The sequence below is a fragment of the Poecilia latipinna genome, unplaced genomic scaffold (genome assembly GCF_001443285.1).
Source record: "Poecilia latipinna isolate Pla-1442-1.1 unplaced genomic scaffold, P_latipinna-1.0 Scaffold1821, whole genome shotgun sequence".
Taxonomy (NCBI): Eukaryota; Metazoa; Chordata; class Actinopteri; order Cyprinodontiformes; family Poeciliidae; genus Poecilia; species Poecilia latipinna.
Window position 1 is genome coordinate 89,060 of NW_015114437.1, and position 14,698 is coordinate 103,757.

Below are 14,698 nucleotides of genomic sequence, written 5' to 3' on the forward strand. Positions count from 1 at the left end.
TTATGGATCTGGTCAGCTGGTCTCTCAATGCAATTGATCAAATTTTCTCCACAGGAAGACTGGGCAAAGGAGAGTCTGCTTGTCCTGCAGGGACATACCCGTCAGGATACATTTTGGACTCGTGGGATGTTTACAAAAATTTTTGTCTGTCCATGTTATCCCTGGAAGATGCGGAGGATCTGTATTTATTTGGATTCATAAGATTTCTGCTGTTTGGAGTTGGTGGATACCTGGCTTATTGACAAATTCAGAAGATGTTGGCAGTCGTTTTGGCCCTTGTCAAGCTGCCTGATCAATATTATGGATTTGACTGACTAGCAAATACTCAGACTAACATGCTGTGGGACCAGAGCCGTAAGCTGGATGCGAATCTTACTGAGATTCGCAAACCAGCTGCAGGCCCTGGATCTCACCAGTGAGATGGAATCAACATTTTGGAGAAGTTGCTAGTTCCGACCGGCGGGAACGGCCATACTAATTTGGATGATTGAAATTAACAGAGATGTACCGGTGAGACTGTAGGGCAGATAGAAATTAAAAGTCTACCCAATCTAAAGAATATTGTCTCCATATGAACTGGCTCCTCTGTGTTGGCCTTGGCTGGCTCAGTTCTCCTGGTTTACATATCATCTGCAACTGATATGTAAACAAGATGCTCTTTCACACCTCGTTCCCTTCCTGAAGACATCCTTGCAAATGTGGAGCAGATTGCTCCCAAGAACTTGCTCAGTAAGACCATAGTATCAGAGACTATTGCCTGGGAGAGTTGGCTGAATGGGGTTCATGGACTTCCTGCACACATATCTCAAGGCTACAGATACACACTTCCTGATTTCACTGCCTTTTGCTGGCTGCATTTCTGAATGTTTGTATTTCTATAATCTTTTGCAGTGTTGTAGTGCTTTTTATTTATTGTCAGGTGGAGGGAGTCAGAGAAAGCCGTCTGTGATAGCAGTGCATGCATATTGTAACCCAAGTGAAATGTTGAGTTCCATTTTCTGGTTCGCTACTATTGCCCTCCAAAATCTCGCGGTAGTTTGATTATATAACTGCAATTCTCGCGAGATTTACTAAGCAGCCAATCATTGTTGAGCGTCTGAGTCACATGTACCACCGTCAGCTCATTTGTTGGGTATATTAGCTGGAGCAAAAAGCATGGAGGATTAGAACAAGTTTGGGAGAGCAGAGCTGCAGGTCGGTTAAGCGCAACATTCTGTTTTTCTTTAATCTTGTATGATGCTGATAAAATTGTACTAACTTTAGGAGTCTCCGGTCGTAAGCTGAGGGATAAGAGAAACACAAAACCGCTTGTATGCCTTATGAACTGCGGAATTGGTGAGTCATTTTATGAAGACTTGGCGTTAGTTGATATCAATTCGGATGCTCTATTGCGACTCTGAACAAACAAATTGGAGAACAATGAGATGCCTTAAATATTAAAAGTATTTGCTTATCTAGATGATTTTTGCATTGTTTGTTGTTTGTATGGAGCATATTTATTGACTTTTTATGAATAAGATTTATCTAGAAAATTTGTACTTGGAAATGCATTGATTAGGATTATTCATAGTGCAATGAGTGCCGATCATATTTTTTGTGTGCACACTGGAATGTTTGATTATATATATATTTGAGACTGGTCCTGCTTTATTGTACAGGCCAGGTTCGATGGCGAGCTGAAGAATCAGGTCCAAGAGCCTAAAGGAATTCACCTGTGGTGTTAAGATTTGGTTTTCCCACCAGGCTGGTGGGAGGCTTCCTGCAGCCCATGAACAAAGTTGTTCCCACTCTGATCTGACTTTTGTCAGCATATGAACTGCAACAGGCGCTCTAAACCCACCTGACCCTGTTGAACCGCCTCAGTTCAGGGGGGTTTTATGAACTGAATGGTGTGGCTTGTTACTGGAACTGTGGAACTGATTTGTTTTTTTTATTTGTTAATTTAATTTGTTTTCTTTGTGTATTATTTCCTTTTATTTTAATATGGCCATTTAAATGTTTTTTTTCCTTTCTTATTGTAATGTAAATAATTAATCACTGTGAATACAAGGCACTCACATCTGCAACTTTTAGTTTGTCTACTTCTTCCTGAGCCGTATCTAGATTTCTAAGAACTAGCCCATTGACTTTGTTGGTGTAACCCGTAATTAGTCAGTTAGCCAGACTTTTATTTTTGCGGGCCCACTTCCTGTTTTGCCCTAAACTGGCCAACTTTTTTAAAGCCCCGCCTCCAGCGCAGTAAAAGAACATCACCTGTTCCACTGTGATTGTGGCTGGCTGTTTGGCGTCTTGCTGTTTTGCATCCTGACAATTTACCCAAAATTCCTGAAACTACTGATTTTGATCTATTGAATTGTTGGCGGTGGTTACCTGGGCCGTCACCGTGATTATCACAGCTGATCGCAGTCTAATACGGCACTCTCTGCTCAAAGGTCGGGTTTTTTTATTTTTTATGATGGATCAGATCTTCTTCTGAACCCAAGGATGGCGAGCTAGGAAACAAGGAAAAGAACTCTATGATCTTTGAATTTAATTGTTTTGAATTAACCTGTCTCTCACTGTGTATTTGTAGTTTGTTTGTTGTTTGTTTCCCCCAAATCACTAATATATATACCTCAAAACTGAAACCATTGCTTCGTGTCTGCATTCACACCTCAGGCTCCTTAACGAACCATCTTCTGATGCTGCCTATGTAGCTGCCTAGCCCATAACTGTTACATTCTGTGACGAGCTAGCCAGGAGTCTGATGCTGTGAATGTATTTTGTTTTTGTGTTGGAACATGGATTTCTTTGAAGGAATTGGTATCAATGTTGCTCATTCTGTCATCATTAGTGGTGTAACGAACACTGAAGCAGATGATGAGATCATCAATTATTTACGCAGCTATGGTGACGTTAAGGTTTTTACTGTTACTGCACGTGAGAGTCCATTTTATAGAAAACCTGGCCGTTGAATTCATTAATTCTGCAGATTTGGAAAAGCTAAAATCACTTTTACCATATGTTTACCAATCCGAGGCTGCAGAAGATGTTATATTTGTTGTTAAATTACTTTCAAGAGAGTGCCTTGCCACAACCACAGTGGACACAACCCCAGCCCCTGATTACCTTCATGAACTGAAACGCATTTCCCAGCAGAGTGGACAGTCATTTGATGATGTTTTGAGAGGAGCTTTTGAACAAATAAGTGCTCAGTTAGGAATAGCAGCTACCGGAGGGGAGCCTGACGAGGCTGATGATGATAGCACAGTTGAAATACTCACGACTGACAGAGAATCCAGTCAGACTCAGCCATTTACTCTTACCTCAAACCAGTCAGCTCAGTCCACCACCGACCAACAAAGACCACAAACTCAAACAATTGCAGCTACAAATGTGGGGCCGAGAATCTCTCTCTCTTGGGGAATGATCTAAACCCTCCTGGGGTCCAAAGGGTTGTAGTTGAACACATTGTGCGCAGAGAGGATGTAAATCTTCAACCTCCATCTTCCTTTAGACTACGTACCTTCTCAGGGAAACTTCCAAAACCTCAGCATGAGGCAGATTATGAATCCTGGAGGTCTCAAATAGAACTTTTAAATGCAGATCCAAGTCTTGCACCTCTACATGTTACAAGGCGCATTTTGGAAGGTTTACTACCTCCAGCTGCTGACCTAGTGAGAGGTTTGGGGCCCAATGCCCTGCCTGCAGAATTTTTGCAAGTACTTGATTCTGCATATGCTACTGTTGAGGACGGAGAAGAGCTGTTTGCAAAATTTTTAAACACGCTTCAGGACCATGGGGAACGACCATCTTCTTATCTGCAGAGACTCCAGTTAGCTCTCAGTACAGTGGTGAAGCGTGGTGGGATTCCGGCAACTGAAATGGACAAATATTTGTTAAAACAATTTTGTAGGGGTTGCTGGGATAATGGCTTGATAAACAAACTTCAACTAGAAAGGAAAAAAGACCAACCACCTTCCTTTTCAGAGTTTTTATTAACGCTTAGAACAGAAGAAGACAGACAGTTGGCAAAAGAGATGTTGATGAAAAAGCATATTCGATCAGTCAAGCACCGTGTTAATGTACAAGCTCATACCACCAGCGCATGCTCATGTGGCCATCTGTCAGACTCAGGTGCTATTGAAGACTTGCGGAAGCAAATGCTAAAGCTGCAGAGTCAAATGTCAGCCCTGTTGTCCAAGGACTCCAACTCTGCTAAACCAGAAAATCAGCAGAAAAAACAGAAACCAAAATCTGGCCAAACCAGTAGTAGGCCAAAGCCCTGGTTCTGCTTTAAGTGTGGACAGGATGGTCACATTGCTCCTAACTGTTCCAGTCAGCCAAATTCCAGCCTGGTTGAAGAAAAACGCTGCCAGCTGAAACAAAAACGGCAGTTCTGGGAGAAAAGTAAACCATCAAACTAGAAGCAGTTCTTACTGAGGGACAAGTCGGAGCTGCAATCAGTGAATGTCCCCACACCAAAGACTCATCTTCATATTTCCCATTACCTAAAGGATTAGTGGTGATCTGGTATTTTGTATTTTTATCTTTTTATTATCTTTTTATTATCTTTTTTATTATCTTTTATGTTCTTTGATAATCATTCATTATTGTTCTATTTTCTATTCATTTATTATTCTATTATTGTTCTTTATAATTTGATCTTTCTTTGTTAGATAAAACTTATTCTGCTCAGAGTATGGTGCAAATTGATCATGCTGCAAGCTCATGCGGATCACGTGAACAGGGCGTGCTTAGCTCTGGTTGACTTGGGTTGGGCTCTGATTGGTCTGCTGGTTCACGCTCTCAGCCCATGATTGGCTCATGGTCAGAGAGCGGCTACCTCTGATTGGATGGCTTGCCTGCAAGGATGGAAATGGCCATTCCCCCTTTGCACGCAGGCATCCCTTTGTTTAAGAGATAAAATATGAAAAAGCCCGCGGTTTTTGTCAGTCTGCTGTGGATCGCGTTCGAATGCCCAGCTACGTTGATGCTGCTGCTTGTCTCTAGGCCGAAGGCTCTCCGGTTTTCACGAGGTAAGCGCTGACAACTTGAATGAATCGAGCATCACGTGTTTAGTCATAGAGTGTTTTGTACTGTATTCTGTGGGGAATAAATCGAGCATATTTGTTCTAGCAGTAACAGTGTTTGATGCATGTTATTTTGCTGTAATCTGTGGGGAAATAAATCGAGCACATTTAATTCTAGCAGAAACAGCGTTTGGTTTCGTTATTGCCGCCGATCTCCTTCGACCCTGATTTAAAATTTCATAAAACATTTTGGCGTCACGAACAGGATTTTAAAGGGGACTGCGGCAAATATGTTTAACATGTTTAAGAGAAAGAATAAAAATAAGAGTAAGTATGACGTTGGGAAAAAAGTTGAAATAATCCCTGGCTGGGATGAGCCTCACCAAGATATAGCGCAGTGTTTGCGCGAGGGGGGAGGGCGACCCGAGCCGTGGGGAGATGTGCTGCGGGAAGCTGAGCCGCCGGAGTTGTTAGCTGTTTTGCAAAACATCGAGGTGGAGGCCAAAAGCCCTGTTGCCGGATTGCAAAGGCGTATGTGGGCTTGCGCAACCGCTTGGAAAAAGCAGCAAGAGATTAATAAAGAAGCACAGGCGCAGCAGTTGAAAGACAGACAGGCCTTAGCCGATGCATTAGCCGCAGAATCGTCACATAAGCAACATGTGCAGCTGTTAAATAACCGGTTACAGCAAATGACTGAGTTAGCTGAGAGAACTGTGGTTCAGGTAGCTGCACTGAAGAAGCAACAGAAACTTAGAAGAAAGCCCCGGCAGCCTTCGCCAAAAAATGTTCGTGCGTTTGTTGCTGGTTTAACTGCAGAATGGGACCCAGAGAAATGGGATGGAAATATTTCGGGAGATGAGACAGATTATATTTGGGAGGAGGGGGAAGATGCTTGTGGGGGAACACCGAACACCCCCCTTCGCCCTCTGCTGGACCTGAAACCTGTTCGTCGCAGGAACAACGACACCTACCGGATGTGCGGCAACAGCGCAGGGACAATGCGGGGCAGCTTGTAGTGGACGGTCAGGGAAATCCAGTGTATGACATGGTGGCGGCTCCTCAGCCTGATCCCATTTACCGTACCATTGTAGAAGATTACACACAAGAAGAAGTGTCACATTTAACGCGCAGACTGCGGCAGCAGAATGGGGAGCCGACAGATTTGTGGTTAGCACGGATGTTGGATGAAGGGGCCTCACAAGTGGAAATAGATGCAGTTGATGGGATGTCTTTTGCAGGATTGTCTACCGAGGGAACAATAAATTCCAATTATCGCCAAGAGGTAAGACAAATGCCAGATGCAGCATCATTGTTTGTGGTATGGGCAGCTGCCATACAAAACCAATACGCCGCATTTACTGACTGGCCAGAAATAACTGGAAATTGGATCACGCTAAGAGAATGTACACAGCGTTTGACTCGATTGTGTGTGAGAGATGCGTTGGTAGTGGGCATGGCTGATCAATATCAAAGCTTAGCAGTTCCAAAAGCCGTGCGGGATCAGCTGATTCGTACTGCACCCCCCCATTACCGAGCAGCAATGCTAACCGTGATGCTAGGCGATCCAGGTGCCTCCATGTCTGACATTAAGAATCGTATAGGGGAGTTAGGAGCCCTGGGGAATNTATGTAGCTCAAAGCTAAATATTGGTGCTAAATAGCTCCAGTGTTTAAATTAGTTCTAATCTAAATATCTATATTAGAACTAAATATGTAGCTTGCTAACTAAGTATTACAGATCAAACTAAATGTTTAGCTTCAAAGTAAATATTTAGTTTGAGCTAAATATTTTATATTTAATTAAACATTTAGGCTAAAGTTAAACATTTAGTTTAAATATTCACATAAAGCTACATATTTAGTTTGCTACTTAAATGTTTAGTTTGAAACTGTGACATTTATAAGTGAATAAATAATACTTTCAAACTTTCAAAGTAAAATTTACTTTGAAAGTTTAATCCTATTTTTTCCTTTTATAACAGACCAAGTTATTATTAATTTTTGGCAGCGCCTCTCTCCAAGCGGCGGCCGTTGTGCGTGTGCAGGCGGCGCTTCATTCCTTTACAGCTTGTATCGGTGAACTGAAGCGTCCCAGTCGGCGCCCTCTGCTACTTACCTAATTAGCTCTAGGAGCCCCTGCATTATTAACAGACCCCCTAAATCATTCAGAGGGACCCTCGTGTGTGTGTGTGTGTGTGTGTGTGTGTGTGTGTGGGTGTGTGCGTGTGTGCGTGTGTGTGTGTTGTAAGGATCACTGCGATAATGTCCTCCCCTATTCACGACATGTCAGACGTAATTATTCACCCTGGGAAGACACCAGAACAGAAGTAATGGCACCCATCTTGAGCCCAACCCCCCACTGACTGACTGGCAGGGAGGGAAGATGGCCGAAATGTCTGAGGTCACCAGCGAACGCAGAGAAATCACCAGGAATGGACGGATAATGTTTGTTTTGTTGTGTGCGTAAATCTCATCAGCACCAGCAGCGGTGCCATTTTCAGGCCTCATTTGCTTATATTACATGTAAATAAATGGCTTTGGAGGCGTGTTGCTGTGAGCGTGTAGCTACTTTTACTGCCGGGTGACTCACGATTCCACTGAATGAAAAATCTAATTTGGGGGAACAAAACGTGGGTGAATCATGTTCGGTTAGCAGCTGCAAATGGTTTGCTTTTTTTTTATGTCAGTGAGACTCAGAAGTCAACACACATCACTTCCTCCCAGGCAGCCAATAACGGCCAGGCAGGGTGGCAATTCTGTTCTGCCTGGGATAATATTTGGCTACGCTAGCGACCAGCAGGACACATTACGTTTACTGGAAAGAGTCGGTTTCCTGAAGGTCCAAAGTACTTCCTGAATGTTACTTCCTTACCTGCTTTTGCTGCTGGCAAGGAAGTTGCAGCATGGATATTTTGTGAAGATTTAATGACCTTAAAGAAGTCTCTTCAGAGAATTTCACATAAATCACTAATTATGAATATTAATTCTGATAACACTAAAGTAGCTTTAGCTACAAGGAATTTAGCTAAAGCTAACACAAAACACTAAATCAATATGGGATATAGCAAAAGCTAACACTAAAGCATTACACCAACATAGACTTACCAAAAGCTAATGCTAAAGCGCATGTAAATTAGCAGAAAACAGAGCTATACTTTTGCAGGTCCAGTATACCTGCAGGGATTTTAGCTAAAGCTAACGCTAAAGAGTTACAACCATGTTGAATTTTGCTAAAGTTAACGCAAAGGATTAAATCAACATGGCTATACCAAAAGCTAATGCTAAACCATGATGCCTACAAGGAATGTAGCAAAAGCTAATGCTAAAGCGCTACTGCAACATGTAATTTAGGAAAAGCCAGAGCTATACTTTTGCTGGTGAAGCACCAACATGAACATTAGCAAACGTTTGAGCTAAACTTTTGCTTGTCTAACATGGACATTAGCAAAAGCTAATGCTAAAGCACAATACCAACATCAAATTTAGCAAAAACACTAATTTACAACAACATGGACTTTAGCAAATGTTAGAGCTTACTTTCACTGGTCCAGTATGTCAACATTGAATTTAGCTGAAGCTAATGCTAAAGCGGTAAATTCAACCATGTTATATCCACCATCTGTCAATGAGAAAATATGTTTCAACATGAAATGTCGCTGTTTAAGACTTCAGTGAAGGTGAAATGACAGAGAACATGCATCCTGTGTTTTTAGCTCACTTAGCTCAAGCTACTTTGTTGCAGAGCTTTTCTCTGTTTTCAGTTTTTACAGGGAACAAAGTGGATTACAGACTTTTTATTGCAAGATGGGAAGAGAAATGTAATGGGAAAAAGAATTAGACCAGATAAAACTCAGGCACGTCGTTAATCTGCCCTGCCCCTCCTCTCTCTGTTTCAATTAAGAAAATGACTTTTTAGTTCAATTAACAATAATTCACGCTTAACTGAATAAAGTTTATTACACAATCAGGGCAGCAGCAGCGTAATGGAGGGGGACAGGAATGCCCCTCGCTGCAGAGCGCCGGCGTGCGGTCTGAGCGTTGATGACATCACGCAGTCAGATGGAGGAACCGTCATGCTGCAGCGCAGAAAAGTAAACGCTAGCAGTCAGAAAGCTTCCATATAAGGTAAAACTGAGAAACTGCTGTGTCAGCAGAACAAAACTTAATTCAAATTGTCTGGTTTAGGTTTTATATGACCAAATTAAGGTTTCGACTTGTAAACTAAGAAAAGTAAAAAATAAACGGCAACAATTTTGGCTAATTAGCCGGTTATAAGAAGACAAGTGGGATTCATTTTTAAAAGTTTAAATGTTTTCAACAGGTATATTCAGTTATATAGTTTAAAACTAAATATTTAGCCTCAAACTAGATGAATAACTCAAAAAAATATTTAGCTATATATTTAGTTTCTAAACTAAATATTTAGCTTTCTGACCAAATACTATCTTGGAACTCAGTGTTTAGTTTGCTGAAGAACTAAATAGACTCAACCAATATTTAGCTGCCTAACTTAACCTGTCTGTCACGAGAGGACCCAAATTTGGGTCCTCTCGTGACAGAGGTGTCAAACTCCAGTCCTCAAGGGCCTCTGTCCTGCAAGTTTTAGATGTGCCTCTGCTGCACCACACCTGAAAAGAATAATTAGGTCATTAGCAAGGCTCAGGAGAACCGATCTACACAGGGAGGAGGTAATTAAGCCATTTCATTTCACTGTTTTTTACCTGTGGCACATCTAAACACTGCAGGACAGCGGCCCTTGAGGACTGGAGTTTGACACCCCTGTCATTGTGAATGACAACCTGTGAACAACAGGTTAAGAAGCTAACCAAACAGCTGCTTATTTAGTTAGCTTGCTTCCTAACTATGTAACTTGCTAAATATTTAGTTAGACTCCGGATCAAACTAGATGTTTAACTCACTAAATATTGAGATACACATTTAGTTTATAAATTAAATCTTTAGCTTTCTGACTAAATATTAGCTTGGAGCTAAATGTTTAGTTTGCACCCCAACTAAATGGCCTCAAATTCAATTTTTAACTATATAACTAAATATTTAGTTTGAAAGCTAACTAAACTGCTGCATGTTTGAAAATATGATTTGGATTTTTTTTTTGGTCTTATAAAAGGCTAAATAACCCAAATAGTATATTTTTCTGTGTATGCAGAGCATTGTTTTTCTCCTATCAGTCACTCATTCCTTCATTTTCTAAGGAAACTCGTTAGCTCGCCTGGAGCTAATGAGGACGGAAACATTCCTAGATTCCCACCAGGTTCTGCTCTCTGGTTTGCGTCAGATTTGATCCGTATTTCTCCGTGTTTCTGCTCTTTCCTGCTTCCCGTCTGACTCCAAATATCTGCACAGACCAGAGACGACTCGGCAACTCGAGGCTCGGGTGAGAGAGGAACGAGTCCGGTGGTTGTCTGAGACGAGTTTCTGAATTTGACCCGTTAAAAGTGAGAGGAATGCAGCAGTATGAGTCCAATAGCGAGTAATGGAGATGGATGAGTGGTTGTGTTATTTTCTGGTCGCACGCTGTGACCCCCGATGCATCCGGCCACTGGAGGCCATGTTGGCAAGGGCAACAAATGATGATTAAGGACAGAGGAATGATGGGAAAATGTGGATTAATGACGCCAAGATGGAAATAATAGCTGTGATATCCCAAAACTTTAGAGCAGCGGATGGAGAATAAGCTTCGGATCCACTGGAGTGTAAACGCTCGCTTCGCCTTCAAGGTGATTTTAGGAATGAAGGAGGAAAAATCAGCTGACTTTCATAACTTTACCATTGGGGACGTCTATGCCAGCTGCTGGTTGTTGTGTGAAAAATGTGGCAAAATTGTTATAATAACAAAGAAGATTCTGATTTAGGAGGAAAATCGTTGAGTTTAAAATCATTTTGTGACTTTAGGAAAGTCAGAAAACATCACTTTACCTCTAAAATAACTAATTTCCCTCATAGTTGTGAAAATCCAGAATCAGAAAAACATCCTAACCAAAAAAGTAGTCTTGGTTTTGGACTATCAAAATTTCAAACTAAATTAAAAACTTAATTAGCAAGCTAAATATTTAGTTTGAAGTTAAATAATCAGTTATTAAGCCAAATATTTAGTTAGCAAGTTAAATATCTATCTACATCGGTTGGCCATTGGGAAAATGTCATGTTATGAAACAAGCTGCTGTATCTTACTGAAAAGTTAATTGTTAGTTGGTTTTGTCTTATTTCAAGTGTAGTAAGATATTTTCTCTAGAAACCAGACCCTGACACTCGGTAAGACTGTTTTGCAGTGCATCATGAAAAGCTTCACCTTCCTCTCCTGCCGCGTCCTGCTCAGCTACGTACATCTGCGTCTGTTTACCAGCCTGTCTGTTTCTGCTCCGGTCTCAGCTGATGAGAGCAGCGCCCAGCTGCTCCTCTGCCGTTCCCCGCTGCAGGAGCGTGAGCAGCGCTGGTGTGTGGAGCCAGCAGCGGTGCTGCGCTGCCGAATCAAAGACCGCACTGCTGCAAGAACACGACTACAAGAATCAGAGGGAAAAAGATTTAATGACCATCCAGACTGAAACGCTGTTTGGGAAAACAAAGTTTCTCCACTGGTTTTGCGAATGCTCGTTAGTTTTTATGAGAGATTTGTAATTAAGAGGAAAATATTTCACTCCTCGTCTCGATCTGTTGTTTTTATGATTCTAAAAAACTTCAATTACTTGTTTCAAACATTTTCTATATATATTTAGAAGAATAATCAAGTTACAGATATTCAAGGTTTTTATTGCGATACATATGGTGCAGCATTAGAGCCAAAATTATACAAAAATTCACATTTTGTACATTTTTGTACTTCCATTCGAATTTCTACTGCTTCTATAAACAGCCAAGTCGCTTAAAAAGCTACCCAGATGGTTTTCTACAATAAGTTAATGTTTTTAGTGTCTGGAAAATGAGCTATTTCAAAAACCTCCTGAATGTAACTTCAAAATCAGCAAGCGCTGCCTCGTTACCCAGCAACCCCAGCAAAGTTCCAACCGTTACCCAGCAACCCCAGCAAAGTTCCAACCGTTACCTAGCAACCCCAGCAAAGTTCCAACCGTTACTTAGCAACCCCAGCAAAGTTCCAACCGTTACCCAGCAACCCCAGCAAAGTTCCAACCGTTACCCAGCAACCCCAGCAAAGTTCCAACTGTTACCCAGATCAATATCTGTATTTTTTGAGCTCTTGTGTACCTCCCTTAACATAGCGATGCCCTGGGCAAAGAGCCGTGTCTTTCACATGAGAAACAGTTCTTTCAACCTCAATGTATCTCTTTTACAATCAGCTTTGGAATCTGTCTTTGTGTTGTACATAAAAGTTAAAGTTTTAAAACAGTAGCTTTAACTTAGCTGCTAGTTTTCTACAGCGTAATGACATGGTGCAGAGAATATTTAAATGTGGCACGGCTCAAATTCTGTTTTTTTTTTTTCTGAGAGCAGAAAGTGTTTAGTTACAGGCCATGCAGAGAAAGGTGAAGAAAGTGAGTGTCTTCGGGGAGGATGGGATATCAGTGAGAACATGACATCACCTGGACAGGTTTTGTTTCTGGAGTTACGTTAAAGGTAGGATTGCTACCCTAAAGTTGTTGTATTCCTTTTTAGTGCAGAACAACCAGTCTGTTTTTAGCTTTAAAAATGTCTTATTAGGTGCCATAAGTGAATTTGTGGCAACAAATTATTGAAATGTTTCTTCCATTTCAGGAAATGAAGGCCAGATGAAACCAAACGTACATAATTTTGCAAAATGTTTCATTGGCTTGTCATAAATTTCCAGTAAAGCTGTTTTCCTCCTTCAGTCCGGTCGACCTGGTTCTGTTTGAACCAGAACTCCATCATCTGCTCCACCTCCAGCTGCTATGTTTCTCTTTCTCTCCAACCTATTCCCCTCCTGGCCTCTGGGGGCGCTGCACCAAGAACCACGGAAGGAAACGACACAAAAACCTCTGCAGACATTGAGAGCAACTTCCTTCTTCACCAGATGGAAACAAGATGGAGGCGTCAGATTTTAGTGTTGGAGGATTTCTCTTTAGTCTTTGGCTAAAAACCACCATTTCTCCTGCTAGCGCTAGGCTAACATGTTTGTTTTAGTTGTATTGACCCAGAATGCCCTGTGTTGTTGTCTACTTCCTGCTTGTGGAGCAACTTCCGGTCCCCTTGGTGTTCATGTATGTGTTGAAGTCTGATGCGGACCAAACAGTGAACTCTCGTCCGCCTAAAAACCGGAAACCAAAAACCAGCAGTTCCTGATCCAAAAGCAGCAGCTGGACTGCAACGCAGGGCATTCTGGGAAAATACAACCAAAACAAACGTGCTAGCAGGAGAAACGGCCAAAGAGAAATCCTCCAACTACTAAAATCTGACAACTCCGTGTGTTTGCATTTAGTGAAGAAGGAAGTTGCGCTCAGTGTCTTCAGAGGTTTTTGAAGACACTGCCAGTGTTTCTTGGTGCAGCGCCCCCACAGGCCAGGAGGGGAACAGGTTGGTTTGACTCAGAGAACCACAGCAGCTGGAAATAAAACAAATGTTGCCGTTTTGTTCCCAAATCAAACCGAGTCTACTGGACCATCAGGTGTGAGAACATCCTAATGAATAGTAGAGTTTGTTGTTGTATTGTGTTAAAATCTGAAAAGTTTGATTCTTTTGAGCATTTCTGCAAAGAGTTGCTTAACTAATATCCTCCAAAAGCTCCCAGGGCTTTGTGAGAGTTTTCCAAGCATTCTGTCTTGTGAAATATTCCTTTGGTTACACATTTGCAATTAGAAAATGTAAATCAGACAGGTGCTGCTGGCATCGATCAGAGTCTGTATTTGTTTTACCTAAAGGCATGTCAGATCCTCCCTTTGTAATAATGCGCACGCTCGCATGTTCACACAACAAGGTCACTCCTCGCCTAGCGGTCTCCCTGCATCCGGAGAGGAGCAAACTTTCCTCCCTCAGAGAATGGAGGACAGACTAGCCTTGTTTCTGACGGACATATGTTCGCTGTGTGAGAGAGAAGAAGTGGGATCAACACTCTCTGCGCATAAGGAGAGGTACAGCTGCTAGATAGCATTTCTTAGTTTGTGTGTGAAGTGAGGGGAAGAGCGCGTGTCGGGGCGGACGCACGCAAAGCCAGGCGAGCGACTTCACACGGGTGTAGTAGTAATGACGCGTGCCAGTATGGAGAGGGTGGAAGTTGAGTGTCAAACCGATGAGGAGGAAGGAGGAATCTGTACCATTTGGTTTCCAGTATGTCACTTTTCCGCTGCATTTTAATCACCTTCCTGAACGCCAAACACTCAGACTCAGGGATAAATCCTTGTTTACCAAAACTGACCAAGATGACAAATGTGGAATTTTAATAATTGGACCGCAGACAAACAACTTTTAGAAGACAGTTTTTAATATTCAGATGCCCTCCCACTCACAAAGGCACACGCTGACTACATTTACCAACACACACACACATTCAGTGTTTTATGCCACTGGCAACTGCCTTATTCCCACCAGCTGTCTCAGTGCATAAAACCCAGGCTTGTTGTTAAGTCTGGGGCTTAAAAGCGCTGCCAAAAAGAACGCCAGGCAGGAACAACGGCGTTAATTCTGTTATTTGAGCCGCCGCTCCGTCTCAGCAGTTAAAAGCGCTTAAAACTAGCAGCCGGTGTCAACAAGGTAATAAAA

At 42.0% G+C, this 14,698-nt stretch overlaps 1 protein-coding gene and 1 long non-coding RNA gene across 3 annotated transcripts; both read left to right on the forward strand.

The window, feature by feature from the left end:
• Window positions 1-6: 6 nt before the first annotated feature.
• Window positions 7-2,066, forward strand: LOC106934543 (uncharacterized). 2 transcript variants are annotated; one of them, XR_001421717.1, is made up of 2 exons: window positions 7-1,335; window positions 1,659-2,066. It is a non-coding gene; the product is annotated as an uncharacterized LOC106934543 (long non-coding RNA). The 2 variants fall into 2 exon arrangements; XR_001421718.1 differs by having other exon boundaries at window positions 1,664-2,066.
• A 1,203-nt stretch (window positions 2,067-3,269) lies between these two features.
• Window positions 3,270-5,569, forward strand: LOC106934540 (zinc finger CCHC domain-containing protein 18-like; the record flags this gene model as incomplete). Its single annotated transcript, XM_015014513.1, has 1 exon — window positions 3,270-5,569. A coding segment is annotated over one exon (1,137 nt), but the record flags the coding sequence as incomplete, so codon positions are not given.
• Window positions 5,570-14,698: the final 9,129 nt, after the last annotated feature.